This window comes from Dipodomys ordii, unplaced genomic scaffold (genome assembly GCF_000151885.1).
Source record: "Dipodomys ordii isolate 6190 unplaced genomic scaffold, Dord_2.0 Scaffold85, whole genome shotgun sequence".
Classification (NCBI taxonomy): domain Eukaryota; kingdom Metazoa; phylum Chordata; class Mammalia; order Rodentia; family Heteromyidae; genus Dipodomys; species Dipodomys ordii.
In genome coordinates, this window is record NW_012267301.1 from 7,111,577 (window position 1) to 7,133,224 (window position 21,648).

At 39.0% G+C, this 21,648-nt stretch overlaps 1 protein-coding gene across 2 annotated transcripts in view; it reads left to right on the forward strand.

Annotated features, from left to right (window-relative positions):
• Positions 1-21,648, forward strand: part of Prelid2 (PRELI domain containing 2) — a 160,241-nt gene that overhangs the window by 11,134 nt on the left and 127,459 nt on the right. For both annotated transcript variants that reach the window (XM_013025531.1, XM_013025530.1), the window contains exon 4: positions 10,356-10,461. In XM_013025531.1, coding sequence (XP_012880985.1) covers positions 10,356-10,461 — 106 coding nt within the window. The remainder of the gene's footprint in view (positions 1-10,355; positions 10,462-21,648) is intronic.

Consider the following 21,648-nt stretch of genomic DNA (forward strand, 5'->3'; position numbering starts at 1 on the left):
CCACTTCCAGCTTTTTTTTTCTGCTTATGTGGTGCTGAGGAATTGAACCCAGGGCCTCATGCATGCAAGGCAAGTGCTCTACCACTGAGCCACCTTCCCAGGCCAAAGTTTGTTTTTTAACATAACGACTTGTACATCTCATTATTTCAGTGGGTCACCTGTATCCCTATTTAAACGATTTGTTTTTGCCCTTCCCCTCCACAAATTATACCAACATCAAATACAGGGAGAGCAGGGGTTATACCGTGGGGGAGGGACATATAAAGCAACAAAAAATCATCTTATAAATATGTTAGAAACAATTGCATGAAAGAGAAAAAAAACCTTTGAGTACTTATCTTTTCCTTTTCCTTTGTATTAACTTTCACATCGATTATAAATGAAAATTTAGCATTAGAATGATAGCATTTTTAATCAACTAGACATTGATAAAATGCACACAGCCTAAAGATCTTGAGACAGTTGAGAGGAACACAGTGGTAACTTGCTTAGCCTCAGGATCTGCCTCTTGTCAGGCTGTGCATCAGCACCTGCTGGGTTGTTGTCAGGACTGTGGGTTTATTTATTTATTTTTATTTGTTTGTTTTGTCAGAGTGATGAAGTATGTGATAAAAAGCCACTTACAGGAGGAAAGATTTGTTTGCCTTTTGTTCTGAGGTTTCGTCTATGGTCTGCTGACTCTTTTGGTCTTAGGCCTGTGGTAGGGCAGACATCACTGTAGAAACATGTAGCAGAGGACAGCTGTCCACCTCATAGCAGCTGGGGGAAGAGAGAGAGAAAGGGAGAGGAAAGGGAACCAGGGAGGGAGGGAGAGAGAGAGAGAGACAGAGAGAGAGATAGAGAGACAGAGAGACAGAGATAGACAGGGAAACAGATGTCTCTCACTCCCAGTGACCTACTGGCTCCAATCACATCCCGTCTTCCCTAGTTTGTACTGACTCTCTCAGTCATCCATTCAATTATGAATCCATCAATGGACCAATCTACTGATTTAGGTCAGAGAATCCTGATCCAGTCACTTTCCCTGCCCCCCACCCTGAACATGGCATTTGGAACCAAGCTTTCAAGCATGAATCTTTGGGGAATATTTCCTATTGAAATCATCACAAGGGATGATATTTGTAGCTAGGTATGGAGAGAGAGAATAGAACTGACAAACTGAGGTCAGCTTCCAGGTTTGCTGTAGTTTAAATTGTTTTCTGTGCTACGGATGGAGGCTGGTCTGTTTTCTGTGTGTCTGACCTTAAGAGAATTGTGGCGATAGAAGGAGTCCACCTGAGCTATTTGGTCCCTCCGCCCACCCCCCTGCCCTTTTGCCTGAGGTGACTCAGTAGGCTCTTATACAGAGACAGGAAAATCTCTGAGCCCTCACATGCTCTAGTTGGCAAAATTAAGAGTTCCTTGGAAAATCCCTGTCCACTCAATTATGAATCCATTAGTGATTTTTTAAAGTATTTTAAACTAACTTTTTACCATTTTTCCCCAAGTTTTTTTTTTATCGCATGTTTACTGTAGGAAAGTTTTACAGAAATTACAATGAGGGACTGGGAATGTGGCATAGTGGTAGAGTGCTTGCCTAGCATGCATGAAGCCCCTGGTTCAATTCCTCAATACCAAATAAACCGAAAAAGCCAGAAATGGTGCTGTGGCTCAAGTGATAGAGTGCAAGCCTTGAGCACAAAGAAGCTCAGGGCCAATGCCCAGGCCCTGAGTTCAAGACCCAGGACAAATGTCAAACAGAAATACTACAGTGAAAATAAGGGATATATTCTTGCTCTTCTTACTTCTGTACCATTCCCAGTTAGCCAGTCAGAGGACATCTGTACTTTGACTTCTGGTAGATTGGTTTTACCTGCTGTTGATCTTCATGGGGAATAAGGGAGTCAGATGGCATATACTGAATGGAATCTGTTCAACACTGTGTCTGTGAGCAGCAGCATCTTTCTGTCAGATTGGCATGTTGCAGTTGTTACAGCTCTGCTGCTTATTCTGCAGAAAGATGTCCCAGCATTAATACAGCATCTTCTCACAAAGCTCTCTGCCTTTACATTACCTTCATACTACATTTGGATATATCATCATCATCATCATCATCATCATCACTATCATCATCATTTTGCTAGTACTTTTTTTAGTGTTGGTTCTGGGGCTTGAACTCAAGGCCTAGATGTTTGTCCTTGAACTTTTGTGCTCAAGGCTGGCATTCTACCACTTGAGCCACATCTCTACTCTAGCTTTATGTGATTAGTTGGAGATAAGAGTCTCATAGACTTTACTATTTGGGCTGGCTTTGAACTGTGATCCTCAGATCTCAACTTCCTGGGTAGATAGGATTATAACCACCAATACCTGGCAGTACTGTTGTTTGAACTCAGGGCCTTCTATTTTCTGGCCTTGCTTGCTGGGTTGATACTCTACCACTTATGCCATGCCTCCAGCCTGGCCTTTTCTCATTATTTTACAGATAGAGCCTCAAGGACTTTTTTGCCCAGGCCAGCTTCAAACTTCCATCCTCTGGATTTTAGCCTCTTTATTAGCCTGTAATCCTTTATAGACATGAGATACCTATTCCTGATCTCTCATTATTTATGTATCATTTATAGTGATTTTTTTTTGCCAGTCTTGGGGCTTGAACTGAGGGCCTGGGCACTGTGTCTGAGCTTCTTTTGTGCAAGGCTAGCACTCTACCACTTGAGCCACAGCACCACTTCTGGCTTTTTGTGTTTATATGGTACTGAGGAACGAACTCAGGGCTTCATGCATGCTAGAAAAGTACTCTACCACTTAGCCACATTCCCAGCCTCTAGTGATTTTTTAAATGGCTATTCAGGTGTATTCATGGTATCTTATTATTACAGTTGTTTTATTAAGTGTCCAAGTTATTGGACATATGTATTGTTTCTAATTATTTGCTCTTACAGAGAATGATGTGATGAATCTGTTGGACACAGATTTTCTGGGTTGATTTTTATGGGCTGAAGGGCTTTCAGGCTTTTATTAGTTATTGCCAAATGGAAGCACAGATTCCTAAGTGTTCTAGAAAAGTCCCCAGGAACATGACCCTTGGGCCTTGTGTGTAGTGTTAAAGGTGATTCAGACTTTCAAGACATTGTTGTGAGAATATTCAGCCCAGTGTGTGGCCATTATGAACTGAATAAGCCCTCTGTGACAGATAATAAATCCGTAAGACCCACCATGCGTGGGATTCCTGTACTGGGCCTGATAGCAGGAGACAAGCATCCAGTTGGCCCCATTCACAGACGATTGTATGCTTTGATGCTCTGCTCACCAGCTCACAGTATCTGTCAGCTTTCATTGAATAGGCATTTTTCCAGGTGCTAGGATTATGGGAAAGGCTGTGAAATCTGAAATTAGCTCTCTGATTCAAAGAGTGGCCTGCCATTTTTTTTCTGTGTGACCTTCAGCAAGTTTCCCTCTTTTATTTTTTGGGGTGTGTGTGTGTGTGTGTGTGTGTGTGTGTGTGTGTGTGTGTGTGTGTGTGTGTGTGTGTGTGTGTGTAGGTGTTTGAGATAGTGTGGCAGTATATAGCCCAAACTGGCTTGAAACTCATGTTCCTTCTGTCTCAGCCTTCTGAGTGTTGAGATTACATGTGTACCTTACTATGCCTGGCAAGTTTGTCTCTGAACCTCAGTTTCTTGTCTGTAAGGTGGGATCAGTGTTATCTCACCCACGTGTCTGGCTTGTTTTTTATAAATATATATGATATATTATATCTCTTAATGCAGCATTCACACACACACATGGCATCTATTGGAGGCTCTATAGATTAATGGTTCTCTGAGGAAGTGCAGTTCTCTAACACAAATGTGCCAGGCAGATGGCACGGAGAGACCATACAGTGGTGTGGTGGCTATGCATGGGAGCTGGGCAGTGTCTACAGCAGTATTAGATTTCCAGGGACTCACGCAGTGGCTGACCCTGCCACTGACCCTCCTTGCTTTTCCTTTGGGGTTACTATTCCCTTTTCTGTGTGGTTACATAAACTCCCAAACACTGTGGTTATAACTGAGGTATCATCTCAAGAAGAATATCAGTGGAACCACTTTCTCTCTCCTCACAGATGCTTTAATTAAATTCCCATCATGAAAACAATTAGGCAAAGATTTGCTATACCTAGCCAGTCAATAATTCAGGGACAGAATCTCATGAAAAGCTTTTGATGTTCTGGAAAGTGCCATGTAAAGAATTCGGAGGTGGTAGGCTTTACAGGGATGAAAGGCAGGTGTAGGAAAATTCAAACTGTCCCATCTCTTGAGTGAAACACAATACATTTCAAAGCTGTGGTGAAAAGAAAGGCTCAGGACAAAAGGCTTGAAGTACTGAGATTCTATATTATAAGAAAAGAAAATCCAAGAGCTAAGTCACCTCACTTAAAGTCTCTTTTAAGTGAAGGGTGGGCCCAAAGTTAGCAACTTTGCCAAAAATGGTTCTTGATAGCACAGTGCCAACATTTATTTCTATAGAAAACTTTTTGTATATTCCTAAAATGATGCACAGAAGGACATAATAAATAAGTAGCCTCTCCACTTCAAATTCCCAGATTCTGTTTGTTAACAACTCAGTGTGTGTGTGTCTTATCTGTTGGGTAGCTCTTTTCCATCCATTCATCCTCGGATACATCCCCCATATCCCTTCATCTTTTACCCTCTCTGAGCTGAAACTGTGTATTGTATAATCTGCTTTGTTTTATGGAAGAATTTGTCGTCTAATTCTAGAAAAGGATTTAAGTTTGTGATATGTAGCAAAGAGAAAATGTCTAATTTGCTTTATCTGTGAATGTTGAGGGAAGGTGTAACATTTTCTTCTGTCTGTCTCTCTGTCTGTCCGTCTGTCTCTGTCTCTCTTTATTCTTTCAAGACTCAGACTAGAGGGGAAGGTGGCTTAGTGGTAAAGTGCTTGCCTTGCATGCATGAGGCCCTGGATTTGATCCTTTAGCACCACATAAACAGAAAAGGCCAGAAGTGGCTCTGTGGCTCAAGTGGTAGAACGCTAGCCTTGATCTGAAGAGCTCAGGGACAGTGCCCAGGCCTAGAATTCAAACACCACAAATGAACCAAAAAAAAAGACTGGAACTAGAGCTCAGTATCAGTTGCTTTCACTCATTGGCTGCTACTCTTCTTATTACCTGAGCTCCACCTCCAGCCCCAAGGTTGATTATTTTTTTCTCTGACTCTCTTAAAATATAATGGGTTAAATGCTCATCTGGTTGATGATAAGGGCATGCCCCATTGTTCTCTGATATGTGGACAAGCTCTGATCCTATTTTTCTGAAGACTCACCCCTCATCCCCCTAGCAAAAGCTGAAGGAAGAAATTCTGGTTGGAATATGATGCCAGGGAGACTTTTTATTAATCTCTTGCCTACACTTGCCTTGATAACTGAAGAGTTCATCTCTCCTGAGAATGGGAGACTGTTCAACTTTTCATTTTTAAATATTGAAATCACTGTAACATTCTGCTCTGACTACTCAGGAATAGAGACAGGAGAGATTAGTGTCACTAGGATATAGTTTTACTAGAGAAAATCATTTTAAATAGGCTTAAATCTTAGAAGCTGCTTAGACTGAAAGTGTTTGTGTCAGATTGGGTGGGATAATTGTGTGTGTATATGTGTATGTGTACGTGTGTGTGTGTGTGTGTGAGAGAGAGAGAGAACATGGCGAAGGAAATAAAAAGAGGGGGGAAGGGGGAAGAAGTTCTAAAGGCTTTCTTTCACTATGTACATGATCTGAATACTGAATATAGAGGCTGTTACTGGAGAGAAGATCTGAGGGAGAGGTCCTGGGCAGGGGGTGTAGGTGAGCACTAGAATGACTGCCTGGCATGCATGAGGCTTTGGGTTCCATGCTCAGCACTAAAAAAAAAGTTTTGTTTCTTTAAAAAAATTATCTTTACCCAGAAATGGAGAGTCAAAGAGTGAACACATGCTACAGTGGTACTCACTAGACATTATGTGGAAAATGAACTATACAACTTGTGGGTGAGTATGGGAGGGAAAGGGGGACATTGTCCACAAAGAAATGTACTCATTACGTGACCTATGTAACTATAACTCCGCTGTACATCATCTTTATAATAACAATAAAAGTTACCTTTTAAGTAGGTATACAAAGGAGTTGCCATTTAACAAAGAAGCTTATAGCTATGATATCTTGATCAGTGTCATTCCTTTAAAAAAAAAAGTCTTTCGTAGCCATTTCGATTATAGCCATAGCTTGTTGGATCTGGTATTTTTTCAGAATACTTTTTCCCATGCATTTTTAAAATTGTTATTATAAGGGGGGTTTATAGTTTTGTTATTATAAAGGGGGTTTATAGTTATGTAAGTCTGGTAAATGACCGTTGACTATTAACTAGCCACAGGTGTTTTATTTATTATTATTATTTCTCTGAGCTCATTGATTATTTTCTGTGACGTTGGTGTTTGAAGACAGAAGACAGGAGAGAATTCTGTTGCCTTCAGGATTAAAATCCAACTTCAAAGTCCCAGACCATTTTCAGTGTGGTTCTTACTTCCTCTTTCAGCCTCATCTCTTGATATCTCTTACATCTATCTTTTGCCCCAGAATTTCTGGCAAGATGTGGGAAGACCTTCTCAGGCCCACGTTCTGTACTGCATTTTTAGATAATACATGACTCCTCCAACAGTCTCTGTTGCCTTCTGCCTTTTTGCTTGGGTTTCCTCTGGTGGCATTGTGGTTGACTTGTGCTTTTGCTCTGGTGGAATGCTTTTGTCTCCATTTGCTGACACGTGCCCCGCTGTCTGTATTTCCCACTAGTCAGATCTAGTGGATAGAGATTCTTTCCTTTGCAATGGCTTCTAGCACTCAGTAGGACGCTTAGTATCTATTAGCTGCACAGTCAGCACAGTGAACAGATGAATGTGGCAAAGTTATGGGTTTATGATGCTGCCTGTGTTCAGCTTTTGTGTGTTTGGGTAAGTTGTCATTTCTCCTGTGTTTTATTAGTGTATATTAATAGCACAAAATAATGGGTTTTATTTGACATTTTCACTAATGCATATAACTACCTTGATCATAGTTATACTCTTTCACCCTTTCTTATTCCAAATAATCTCTCTTCTCTTCTCTTTGAAGGATTTGTACATGTTTCTTTTAGCATTTCTTTTTTTCTTTCTTTGTGCCAATCCAAGGGCTTAACCTCAGGGCCTGGGTGCTGTCCCTGAGCTTATTTGTTCAAAGCCCACTAAGAATCGCACAGACTTCCTGCCTGGTCTGGCTTTGAACAGCAATCATCAGATCTCAGCCTCCCGAGTAGCTTGGTTTACAAGTGTGAGCCATCTGTACCTTTCTCCCTTTCAGCATTTTGAATATATTATTTAGTTCTCTCCTGACTTGTAAAGTTTCTATTGAAAAGTCTACTGACAACCTTATGGAAGCTCCCTCTCTGGTATATGATGAACTGCTTTTCTGTTGTTTTCAGTATTCTGTCTTTGTGAGTTTCCTCACAGTGTGTCTTGGTGTGGATCTCTTTGGATACCAATTTGAGTTTGTTGAGGTTTTTAAATTTGTATCCTATGTCTTCTGTTGAGCTTAGGAAGTTTTGGTTGTTATTTCTTGATACAGGTTTTCTGCTCTGTTCTCATTTTCTTTTGAGACTCCCATAATATATATATATTGATCTCCTTGATGATGTCCCATAAATCTTAGTTCTTGTCACTTTTCTTCATTCTGTTTGTTTTTGCTTATCTGATTCAATTTTTTTGGTTCATTCTTTGTGTTTGTTTTGTTTTGTGTTTTTTTTTTTTATGTCGGTCATGGGGCTTGAACTCTGGCCTGGGCGCTGTCCTTGTGCTCTTCAGCTCAAGGTAAGTGCTCTATGGCTTGAGCCACAGCACCACTTCCTTGTTTTGTGTTTTTGTGGCAGGGTCATGCCAGGTAGCCCAGGCTAGCCTTGAACTTGATATCCTCCTGCATCACCCTCCAAAGTACAGATCACATAGATGTGATTCACTGAACCTAGCTAAATTTGTTGCTTCTTTCTATTTGATAAAGCTGCCATTTTTCAACACCTGAATTTTTGTTTCTTTTATTTTATTGTAAAGATGCTGTACAGAGGGGTTACAGTTACCTGAGTAAGGTATTGAGTACATTTCTTGTCAAACATTGTATGTTTTTAATGTTTCTTTTCTATTTCTTTTTCTTCATGCCATCATTTTCCTGATTTAATTTAATAATCTGTGTTCTTTTTTTTAGTTCACTGTTTTAAAGAAGAGTATTTGAAATATTTTGTCAGGAAGTTCATAGGTCTGTTTTTTTCTTTTTCTTTCTTTCTTTTTTTTTTTGTCCCTTGTGGAGCTTGAACTCTGGCCTGGGCACTGTCCCTGAGCTCTTCAGATCAAGGCTAGTGCCCTACCACTTGAGCCATAGCACCAATGGCTTATTGGAGATAAGAGTCTCACAGACTTCCAACCTGGTCTAGCTTTGAACCCTGATCCTCAGATCTCAGCCTCCTGAGTAGCTAGGATTTCAGGTGTGAGCCTCCTGCACTGGGCTAGATCTATTTTTTTTAGGCTTAGTTTCTAGATATTTGGTGTTATGGTTGGGTCATGTTTTCTTGTTTTGTTGTGTGTGTTGTATTCGTCTATTAAACTTTGGGCGTATGAAGAAAATCTGGCTCTCCCATTCTTTATTTACTGAGGAAGACCTTCACCAGTCAGCCCAGCTAGAGCTCTAGGGGCTTCTAACACATTTGAGGACCTGTCTTCCTTCTGTGTGATTCTTTCCACTCGAGGAAGTTTGCTCTATTTTCAAGAGCCATAATCAGTGATCCTTTTGGTAGTCTGTCCAAGGCACTGCAGGCTTTCTGATGTTACAACAAGTAACATGTTTGCTTTTACTCTGGTGGCAACGAGGCATGCCAAGTCTACTGCTTGCTGTTCCCCTTATGACTCTTGCTAAGTCAATGGCTTAGGCCTCCCCCTTACAAAGCCAGAATGTGGATGTACGCTAATCTCTTCTCTTTCTGTCCTGATGGAGAAGCCAGAGGCTAGGAGTTTTTCTCCTAATTGTGCAATGCTGTTTTGGTTAGGAGAAGGTTACCTTGGGTGCATGCAACAGACTTGATTATGTTTTGATGCAGCTCTTCTTGGCTTTTGTATTCACCTGGGGTGCTGACACTTCTTAATTGGTTTTTGGAGTTCTTGCAAAGGCAATTTGGTTTCGTATTTCTGTTAAGTCAGTGTCTCCATTGGGGAAGGAGGGCTGGGGCTTCCTGTTCTGTGTCTTACTTATGTCATTCTCAAGTGTAGTTGAAATCTCTGTCTTATGAGATGGATATAATTAATTTTGATAGAAATTTGATAACTAATACTGGTGGGGATGGCAGCACATCTGTTCTCTCTCATTCTCTTCTTTAGTCAAGGATTAAAGAAGTCATTCCAGATTTCTGACAATATTATCTCCTGTCTTTGTCTGCTTGTCTGCTTTAGTATCAGAAGCTAATGTTTCATAAATGCAAGTTATGTCAGTCATTCCTATATTTCTATTACATGTACTAATTCCCTGTTCATAATAGGTATAAAAAGGAGATACTTGCTGTGATTATTCCTATTTTATATGTGAGAAAAATGAGTCACAGAGAATCTAAATAACTAACCCAAGCTCATAAGGCTGCTAAGTGTCTAAGATTATGTATATATGTATGTATATACACATACATACATGTATACATACATACATACATGTATGCATGTATGTATCTTTATCTATGTATTTATCCATTCATCTATCTATCCTGGGAGATGGACTTCAAGGACTTGTACTTCCTTGCTATGTAGGCACTCTACCATGAACAGCTGAGTCAACAGCTTTGTCTTTTAGTTACTTTGGGATAAGTCTTTTGGTTTTGCCCAGGCTAACTTGAACCATGATTCTTCTGTTATGTTTTCTATCTAGCTGGGAAGACAGGTAGATACCACCATGCCTAACCACCAGATCCTTATTGGTTGAACTCCTACTGATTTGTTGAAATCCCACTAACTTTTTGCCAGGTATTACCTTCCACCATGATCTTTATAATCTCTGCCTCCTGAGTAGCTGGGATTGTAGGTGTGTACCATTGCACCCTGGCCCTTCACATTCAGTAGTGAAGGAGTACTTTACAGCACAAAATGGATATTCTTTAATTCATGATTATTGTTTATTAAACTGTGAGCCATTTTAAAATAGTATCTATTGTTGCAATAGACAATTATGATGGATATTATTTTTTGTGTATTGTAAGTTGGAATTGTGTTGCTAGAATATCTATAATTTATATTTCCAAATGTAGTAACCTCCACATTATATTTTTAATTTTATTTCTTTTTTTTAGGACAGAGTTTACTCAAAGAGGGAGAATTTCCATCACAGGGGCTGGATTTCTCAACTGTATTTTGGAAACTTTTGCCAGCACATTCTTAAGACAGGGAGCCCAGAAGGTAAGCTTGCTTTCACTTTGAGCCAACATTCATTTTAAGAGACAGTAATGAATAAGATATAAAAAGATACACAAGAAGAAAAATCTGGTTAATAGACAAATATATCCAAAACCAATTCTTCTTAATAATTATTATTAAATGCAAATCAGGGTAAAACTCAAGCACTACTTCTGGCCCATTAAATTAAACATATGCCAATGAAGAATAGGTGATAGCATGTTGAATACTTATAGCTTAATTACAAGAAATAATCAGAATAATTATGTTATATGAATATAGCAACAGTTTAATAGAAAAGATAATTGCTAATGTTTATAGAGTGTATACTATTTAGTACTGAATATTGGAAGAATTTTTACTTAGTTTTTCTTGGGTTCTCATAAGGATTTGAAGTAGATATTGCCATCATGTAGCCTGGATAAGAAAAATATTGAGACATGTCCATTCTATTTTTCCCCCCAGACCTAGGGCTTGAACTCAGGTACTATCTCTGAGCTTCTTTTGCTTTAGGCTGATAGTCTACCACTTCAGCCACAGTGCCACTTCCGACTTTTTCTGTTTATGTGGTACTGAGGAATCGAACCCAAGGCTTCATGCATGCTAGGCAAGCACTTTACCACTAAGCCATCTTCCCAGTCCATGGCTATTCTTATAGTTTGTAGAAGAAACTAAGGGCCTCTGTGATGGTGCTTCAGAGACCCTTGGATGGTTCTGATGCTGGTATATCATGTTTTATGTAGATCTTTTCTCTTTTCTCTGTCTTATATGGTAATATACAGGACATTTAACTATCCTATATTCTTGCACTGGCATTATTTTCAGTGTATTCTTTATGCATGCTTATATGCCTACTACAGTGCTGAGTATGTTTCTATATTCCTAGCTGAATTTGCATCAATAATAATAATATAATATGCAATTTTATAAAATAAGCCTATGCATCTTTTGGGGGAAGCAATAGCATTTAAAAGCCAAATTAGGGTTCAAGGTTTTTCTTATCAAATTGATTACAAGTGTTCTCTTATGAAAATCATTTAATCTGATTGGCCTTATAAAAACAGACAGAGTTTGTCTGAGTACTATGGTTTGCCAGCTTACACTTTAGATAGATAAATATTGCTCAGTTAACATAAGCACGTCTGCATTTGATATGCCCATCAATCTCAACCTCTTAATGATTTTTAATCATATAGTGATTGTGTACATGTTGACTCCATGAGATACGAAAGTGATTCACTTTCTCATTTTATTAATGACAATTGACTTGAAGAGTTAAGTGTGCTCAATATGTAACGGCTTGTGTACTTATTCCCAAATCCATCTTGAACACCCGCTCTGTGCTAGACATGTACTGCTAGTGGGCTAAATTGATTGCCCAAGTCGTAGAACTGGACTCTAAACTCACTCCCCCATCTTCCCTTAACAAGACTTACCTCCTGACCTGCTGTTCTACTGGATAGCCCTCCGTTGACTGACAGAAACCTTACCTTCTCAGAACTAAGGCTTTCACAATCCTATTGTGCATTATGTGAATGTGTGGTGGCTTTATGACGCTTGTATTTGTTGGGATTCTTTGGCTTCAAGTAATGGAAACCACTTTAGGCTTGCTTCTTGTACAGCTCCAAGAGTGGCAAGATTGGCAGGCTTCAGGAAGATTGATGACCTGAAAGCTGCCAACCACCTACATGGGATTCCATCTTCAGTTCTTCTGTAAAGTAATGTGTCTCCTTCTCTGAAGTTTTGTCATCTATGCTTTTGAAGCTATATATAGTGGGATGTGAGTCTTCGCTGTCCAAGTGGATATTTTTTATATAGAGTGTTGGTGAAATCACGTTCACCATGGATCAGAGTTGAGAGTTACTCTCGGATAAAGAGCAGATGAGAGGGGTAAATGTTTCTGAAGTCTTCTTTTTCTCCAATGTTTCTACACTGTGTGTGTGTGTGTGTGTGTGTGTGTGCGCGCACGCGTGTGCAATTTTTTTTTTTTTTGTCGGTCGTGGGGCTTGAACTCTGGGCCTGGGCGCTGTCCCTCAGCTCTTCAGCTCAAGGCGAGCACTCTACCACTTGAGCTACAGCACCACTTCTGGTTTTCTAGTGGTTTATTGGAGATAGGAGTCTCATGGTCTTTTCTGCCCGGGCTGGCTTTGAACCGAGATCCCCAGATCTCAGCCTCCTGAGTAGCTAGGATTACAGGCATGAGCCACCAGCGCCTAGCTTTGTGTGTGTGCAATTTAAAAAAATTAATTTAAATTTTTTTTGTGCTGGTCCTGGGGCTTGGACTCAGGGCCGGGGCCTTGTGTCTGAGCTTTTTTGTTCAAAGCTAGAGATCTACCACTTGAGCCACTTCCAGTTTTTTTGGTTGTTAATTGGAGGTAAGAGTCTCATGGACTTTTTCCTACCTGTGCTGGCTTTGAACTGTGATCCTCAGATCTCAGACTCCTGAGCAGCTAGGATTGCAGGCAAGAGCATTGGTGTCCAGCTAGTTTCATTAATCTGAATCCTAATTCCTAACCTGTAGTACCTTGGACAGTGTTCAATATATTTTGTGCCAAAATGAAGAGAAAAGAAGAGAAAGGAAATATTTACAGTGAAGTCCATACTTGGTTTCTGATGAATATTAACTGGATTAAAAAAAATCAAGCCAGGGACTGGTGGCTCACACCTGTAATCCTAGCTATTTAGGAGACTGAGATCTGAGGATCACAGTTCGAAGCCAGCCTGGGTAGGAAAGTCTGTGAGACTCTTGTTTCCAATTAACCACTAGAAAACTGGAAATGGCACTATGGCTCAAAGTGATAGAGCACTAGCCTTGAGCAAAAATGTTCAGGGACAGTGCTGGGCCCTGAGTTCAAGATTCATAACTGAAAAATGAAAATCAAGTGACTTTTTTTTTTTGTCAGTTGTGGGGTCTGAAACTCTGGCCTGGGTACTGTCCCTTAGCTCTTCAGCTCAAGGCTAGTGCTCTACCACTTGAGCCACAGCACCACTTCTGGCTTTTTCTGCTTATGTGGTGCTAAGGAATCAAACCCGGGGCCTCATGCATGCAAGATAAGCACTCTACCACTGAACCACCTTCCCAGCCCCTCAAGTGACTTTTTAAAGTGACAAATTCCAGTGATTCCTGTTTATTCTATTTTTCTTACTATGCTCAGAATATATTTTTTCCTACTAGCTTTTGCCTTTTCCTAATTTTACTTTTTCTTTCCAAAAAGGCTAAGTTTAATTAGCTTTTCAGGTTTAGAAGCCACTCATGCTAAAGTGTCTTTTCTCTTGTATCCTGGGGAGATGTTTCCAGTACTAGCCTGACTTCCTGAAAACCTTCACAGCTGAGCCTGCATAAATGGCTTTAGCAGGTGCCCCTGAGAATGTGTTAGGTGATTTTATTTTCACTTTAGGACTTTATCCCTGAGGCTGTTTAGTAGTGGTAAAGATGAGCTATGATAGCTATCTTTTCTTTGTTTCTTTTTTTTCCTGTAAAGGCAAAACTAGGCATTCACAAACTATTGTACCGTGTTGTTTGTAAATTATAATCTGGCTCTAAGTACGGATTCTCAAACTGAAGTCACTTGTGTGGCTCTGGGGACTTGTTCAATTGCTTCTGTTTCTTTCCCTTTACTGTGAGGGAGCTTGCAAGTCACAGACCTTTCTGACTCACATGGCTTTTTACACACCTGGTACCTACTTGCCTCTTGGATTAGACCTGTGTGGCCAACAGATTTCCCTTGGGTAGTCTGGCTGGCAGTTGTGCCCCAGGAATAACAGCAGTTCTGAACTTACTTCCTCCCTTTGCTTTTGTGACCCTGGTACAAGATTCTGTAGCCCCTCGTCCTGTGTTTGTTCATCCACAAAAGAAGAATCCTAATACAGTGCCACACATATGTATGTGTGAAAGTTATTTTTTGATAAATTGAAAAACCCAGAACAAGTATACAAAACATATTCTCTCTCTTTTTTTTGTGTGAAGGAAATAAAGTTCTTGTTTCCATTTTCTAGCATATTTGCTTTAAGTATTAAAAAAATCCCCATAACCTCCTTTTTATAATATTTTCTTTTTCTTTTTTGGCTGTTTTGAAGATAGTGTCTGACAGGCTGGCCTCAAACTTTTATCCTTTGGATTACAGTCTCCTGAATAGCTAGGATTTCAGGCATAAGCTATTAACACCTGGTTGTCATACTTCCTTTTTGTTGTTCTGTTTTTTTCCTTTCACAGTCATGTGAACATATATAATGTACACAACTGGAATTTTAAATTCATTTCAACTCCATAAGGACTTTTCCCATACCAGTTGTGTGCCAGACACTGGGTAGGATACTGGAGAAATGTGTAGGGATAAGATAAATAGATTGGTTTATGCAGCTTTGACACTGGGACATCTAGCCCTGGGTGGTAAGCATGACATACAATGAGTATAGATGTCAACTGATGCTGGAAACATGGAGCCCTGCCTGGTGCTCAGTGCTGGCACTGTGATCACTGCTGCAGAAGGAATTATGATACAGCTCCTGCTTAGAAGGCTTTAGTAGATCGAAGCACTGTGCTTATCACCCATTACCTGGTCTGCTTTGCTGGAGAAGAATTGTTTTCCTTATATTCCAGTCTTATGTATAGGGAAATGGAAGACCCAAGTGGCAACACAGTTTTCTCAGGGTAATAGAATTTGAAAGTGGTACAGTAGAATTCTAACCAAAGTCAGCCTGACTCTGGAGTCACTCTTGATTCTGTTTGAGGCACAATCTCTGCACTGTAGGCATGTGTGTGCTTGATTCAGCGAACGCTGTACAGTGAGGATGAACAAAGGTACAGCTAAGGATCTCAGTTATGATGGGGGAAGTTAGAGTAGGGCAGAGGAATGGGGGCCATACTGCTTGGATGGGCCATTGTGTACTTAGCATGTCCTGCCTTATGTTTGGAGCCCATGGCCTCTGATATTGTCCAGATGACAGGTGCTCTACATTCCAGACTGGCACAGGCTGAGGAGATAGTTACTGACATATCAATCATATTTCTACAATGGTTTAACTGGGGTTTAGACCCAGGACCTTATGGTTGAGCCATGAACCTAGCCCCTAGGTATATACTCAGAGATAAAATAACTGAATTATATGGTAATAATATGGTAAAGTTTCTGAGGAGCCACTTAAAAGATTTAATTTTTAAAAGCTGATAAACTATAATGCATTTATGGTGTATGATCTGATGTATGTATACAACATGGAAAGATTCAGTAACCTAATTTACATATTTATCACATTACTTAGTTATATTTTTTGTGGCGAAAATATTTGAAGATTATTCTCTAAACAATTTTGAAATTTATAGTACACAATTATTAATTACACTCACCATACCTGAATGTATTTCTCAAAAATGTATTTCTCCAGTCCAACTTTGTATCCTTTGCCGAATGCCTTCCACATCCTCTATTCAAATCCACAACCTCTTTCCCCCCCTCACTCAATTTAACCTACATAACCACCTTCAACCTACATAACCACCTTCTGTGAGAGAATTTTAGATCTCATATTTCATATGGGATTTCATAAGTATTTATTTATTGTGCCTGAATTATTTCATATAACATTATGTCCTCCAGGTTTATCCATTTAAATGGATAAACAAAATGACAAATCCTTTGTTTTTAGGCCAAATAGTATTTATTCTATTGTGTATATATGACACATTTTCTTTTCTTTCTTTTTTTTTTGTTGGTTGTGGTGCTTGAACCTGGGACTTGGGCACTAACCCAAGATCCTTTGCTTAAGGCTACAGCTTTACCATTTAAGATATAGCTCTACCTTAAGTTTGTTGGTGGTTAATTGGAGATAAGAGTCTCATAAACTTTCCTACCTGGACTGGCTTCAAACTGTGCTCTTCAGATCTTAGCCTCCTAGGTGGCTAGAATTACAAGTTTGAGCCACCAGTGACTGGCCAAATTCCACACTTTCTTTAACCATTTTCTGGGCACACTTAAGTTGATTCTCTATTTTTGCTAACATGAATAATCCTGCAATAAAAATGAGTATGCATCAAAGCAGAACTCACACCAATACTCCTCCAACTCCTCAATGAAATTGAAAGAGAAAGTTCACTACTGAACTCTTTCTATGAAGCCATCATAACCCTTATCCTCAAAACAGGCAGGGACTCATCAAAGAAAGAGAACTATAGACCCATTTTTCGATGAACATCGATGTAAAATTCTCAACAAAATTTTGGCCAATCGACTTCAATGATTCATCCAAAAAAAATCATACACCACAATCAAAAAGGATTCATTTCAGGGATGCAAAGCTGGCTCAATATATGCAAATCAATTAATATAATTCATCACATCAACAAGAGCAAGGATTAAGAACCACATGGTTATCTCCATAGATGCAGAAAAAAACATTTGACAAGATACAACACCCCTTTATGATGAAGGTTTTGGAAAAACTAGGAATCCATGGAACATTCCTCAATACAATAAAGGCTGTATATGACAAACCTACAGCCAGCATTATACTTAGTGGTGAAAAACTAATGCCATTTCCTCTAAAGTCAGGAATGAGACAAGGATGTTCACTCTCCACTTCTCTTCAATTTAGTATTAGAATGCCTAGCTACAGCAATAAGACAAGATGCAAACATAAAAGGGATCCAAATAGGGAAAGATGAAGTAAAACTCTCCCTCTTTGAAGATGACATGATCTTGTATTTAAAGAATCCCACAAACTCTACTCCCAAATTACTCAAGCTGATTCTAAACTTTGGCAAAGTAGCAGGGTATAAAATTAACCCTCAAAAATCAATGGCTTTTCTGTATGCCAACAATGAGAAGAGCTCAGCTGAAATCAGGAAAGCAACTACATTCATAACAGCCCCACAAACAATAAAATACCTAGGAACTAATTTAACCAAAGAAGTGAAGGACCTCTGATGAAAACTTTAAAAACTTGAAAAAGGAAATCAAAACAGAACTTAGAAAGTGGAAAAAAAAACTTCCCATACTCCTGGATTGGATCAACATCGTGAAAATGGCAATATTTCCAAAGGCTATCTACAAATTCAAGGTGATACTTATCAATATTCCAACCTCATTCTTCAAGGAAAGAGAAGAGGCAATCTAAAAATTCATATGGAACAATAAAAGACCCCAAATAGCAAAAATAATCCTTAACAGAAAGAACAGTGCTGGAGGAATATCAAGACCAAATTGCAAGCTCTAATACAAAGCCATAGTTATCAAAACAACTTGGTACTGGCACAAGAACAGACCTCAGGACCAATGGAATAGAATTGAAAACCCAGAAATGAACCCACAGACCTATCGTCACAGAATCTTCGAGAAGTGAGCGGAAAAAAAATAGACAGGAAGAAATCAGTAAATGATGCTGGCAAAAATGATGCTAGATCCTTATCTATCACCCTGCACCAGAGTCAACTCCAAATGGATCAAAGACCTTGGAGTCAAAGCAGACCCCTGAGAACATTACAAGATGGAACATGGGAAACCCTAGGTCTCCTTGACACAGGCTAGAATTTTCTTAATAGAGACCTGGAAACACAACAAATCAAAGAAAGGTTGGACAAATGGGATTGCGTGAAGCTGCAGAGCTTCTATATGGCAAAGGACATAGCTAGCAAGATCAATAGAAAGCCAACTGATGGGAAGAAGATCTTCACTAGCCATACAACAGACAACAGCCTCATATCAAAAATACACTTGGAACTCAAAAAATTATATACCCCAACAACAAATCCTCAAAGAAACAACTGATAAATAATGGGCTAAAGACTTAAAGAGAAACTTCTCTGAAGAGGAAAGAAGGATGGCCAATAGACACATGAAGAAATGCTCAACCTCTCTAGCAATAAAAGAAATGCAAATCAAAACAACATTGAGATACCACCTCACCCCAGTTAGAATGGCTAGAATCAAGAACTCTAATAACAACAGATGCTGGAGGGGATGTGGCCAGAAGGGAACCCTACTGCATTGTTGGTAGTAGTATAAACTTGTTCAACCATTTTGGAAAGTAGTATGGAGGTTCCTCAAAAGACTCCATATAGAGCTGCCACTTTTGGGCATTTACCCAAATGTTCACAAACAAGAACACACTAAAGCTACCAGCACAACTATGTTTATTGCAGCATTATTTACTATAGCTGAGATATGGAACCAACCCAGATGCCCCTCAATAGATGAATGGATCAAGAAAATGTGGTATATATAGATATACAATGGAATTCTATGCCTCCATCAGAAAGAATGACATTGCCCCATTTGTTAGGAAATGGAAAGACTTGGAAAAATTATATTAAGTGAAGTAAGCCAGGCCCAAAGAAACATAGGTCCCATAGTTTCCCTTATTTGCAATAACTACTATATGTCTGGGACAAGCAGAAAAGGTCAGATATGATGATGTTAAGTGAAATGAACCCCAAGATAGGGATACAAGTGTTATTTTTTTCTTTCTTGCTATTGTTTCTAACGTATTTATAAGGTACCATGTGATTTTTTTTGTTGCTTTGTATGTCCCTCCCCACAGTATAACCCCTGTTTTCACTGTATTTGATGTTGGTATAATTTGGGAGGGGAAGGGAAAAATTGTTTAAATAGGGATACAGGTTGACCCATTCCAACAATGAGATGTACAAGAAGCTATGTTGAAAAACCAACTTTACAATTTAGGTTGGGGGGGTGGAAGGGGTTGGAGTTGGTGGTAAGAGATGGGGGGAGGTGGGAGGGTTCTTTAGGAGGTGGGAGGGAAGGGATGGTAGGGGAAAAATAAAGGAGGAGGCAACAATACTTGATGAGAAATGTACTCATTACCTTGCTCATGTAACTGTAAACCCTGTGTACAGTATTTGCACAATAAAAAAACTTACTTTAAAAAAGACACATTAAATTGAGTATGCAGATGTCTCTTTGATGAATGGATCTCAAATTATTTGGATCTATACCCATGAGTGTATTGCTATCTTTTATAGTAGTTCTTTTATATTTATTTTTCATTTTTGCAGTGCTGGGTTTCAAATCCAGGCCCTCATGCATGCTAAACTAAACAAATGTTCTATCACTGAGATACATCTACCACTACAGTGGTCTTACTTGTAGTGCTTCAGGAAATCTCCACCAACACTGTACAGATGTTTCCTTTGTTCTACATGTGTGCCACACTTACTAGGTTTTATCTTTTTAATAATAGTTATCCTGAGGCGTGTGAGATGCTGTGTCATCGTAGTTACACCTTATACTTTCAATTAATGATATTGAACAGTTTTTAGATTGATTGGCCATTTTTCGTGTTTTGAGAATTACCTATTCAGGCCTTGGTTCCTTAAAATTTCTTTTGTTGATGATTTGTTTGATTTCCTTAGATATTTCAGATATTAATTCCTTTTCATACTCGATAGGAGGTTTTGTAAATACTTCTCCATAGGCAGCTCATCTCTTTGCTGTGTTAACTATTGCCTTGGCTGTGCAAATGCATTCCCTTTTGTTTATTTTTGCTTTTCTTTTGACTGTGCTTTTATGGTTAAATCTTGAAAACTGTTGTCCTGGCCATGGTCATGAATCTTTTCTTATGTTTGCTACTAGTCGTTTCAGCTTCTGAAACTTACACCTTCAGTGGTTATTGATTTGATTTTTTTTTAGTACGTGTGAGGTAGGGGTACAAGTTCATTCTTCTATATGTGTTTATCCAGTAGTCTCCACTCCACTGATTAAAGAGACCATTCTTTTCCCATTATGAAGCTGATGGCACCTTTGATTAGAGTGACTATGAATGTGTAGGTTCTTTTCTGGTCTCTGCTCTGGTCCATTTATTCATGTGTTTATTTTTGTGACAGTACCATGCTATTTGATTCCTATTGTTTATTTTGTATCAAGTAATTTAGAATCAAGTATTCGATGCATTCTAGTTTGTTCTTTTTCAATATTGCTTTGGCTTTTTTTGTGTGGTCTCATAAAAATTTTGGGATTATTTTTCTGTTGCTATGAAAACTGCCATTGGAGTCTTGATGAGGATTGCATGGAATCTGAAGATGGTTTTGGATAATATAAACATTGAAAAATATTAATTCTTCTAATCCATGAATCTGGTATAGCTTTCCATTTGTTATGATCATTAATTTCTTTCATCAGGGTTTTATAGTTTTCAATGAGGAATCTTTGACCTTCTTGGTTAATTAATTAAACTTTATTTATTTATTTATTTTTGCTGGTCCTGGGGCTTGAACTCTGGTCTTCGGTACTGTCCCTGAGCTCCCTTTACTCCAGGCTAGTGCTCTACCACTTGAAGCAGTGCCATATTCGGCTTTTTCTGTGATTAATTGGAGATAAGAGTCTCAGAGACTTTCTTGTCCAAGCTGGCTTTGAATCACTATTCTCAGATCTCAGCTTCCTGAGTAGCTATGTTTTACAGCCATGAGCCACTGGTTCCTGGTTGGTTAATTTATTTTTAAGTGTATTTTTGTAACTTGCAAATTGTTTTTTAAAATACATTTTTTTGTAAAAATACTGTATAGAGGGCTTGTAGTTACATGAAAAAGGTAATGAGGACATTGCCTATCAAACATTGTTACCTCCTTTGTTTTTCCCCTACCATCCCTTCCCTCTCACCTGCACAACTACGTGCCACCCCTTCCATTCCTAAATTGTAAAGTTTGGTTGTCAACATAGTGTCTTGTGCATCTCATTGTTACAATGGGTCAACCTGTATCCCTATTTAAGCATTTTGTTTTTTCCACTCCCATAATTAGAAAAGTGTATAATATACAAGATGGAGGGCACCAATATTAAATATCACTATATTTAATATTGGTTATACCATGGGGGAGGAATATACAAATAAACAAAAAATCACATAGTACATTATAAATGCATTAGAAACAATAGAAAGAAAGAAAAAAAACACTTGAATCCCTATCTTGGGGTTCATTTCACTTAACATCATCTTATCTGGTCATATGTACATAGCTTTTGACCTTTTCTGCTTGTCCCAGACATATATTAGTTATTGCAAATAAGAGAAACCATGGGACCTATGTTTCTTTGGGCCTGACTTACTTCACTTAATATAATTTTTCCAAGTCTTTCCATTTCCTAAAATGGGGTGATCTCATTCTTTCTGATGGAGGCATAGCATTCCATTTTGTGTGTGTGTGTGTGTGTGTGTGTGTATAGCATTCCATTGTGTGTG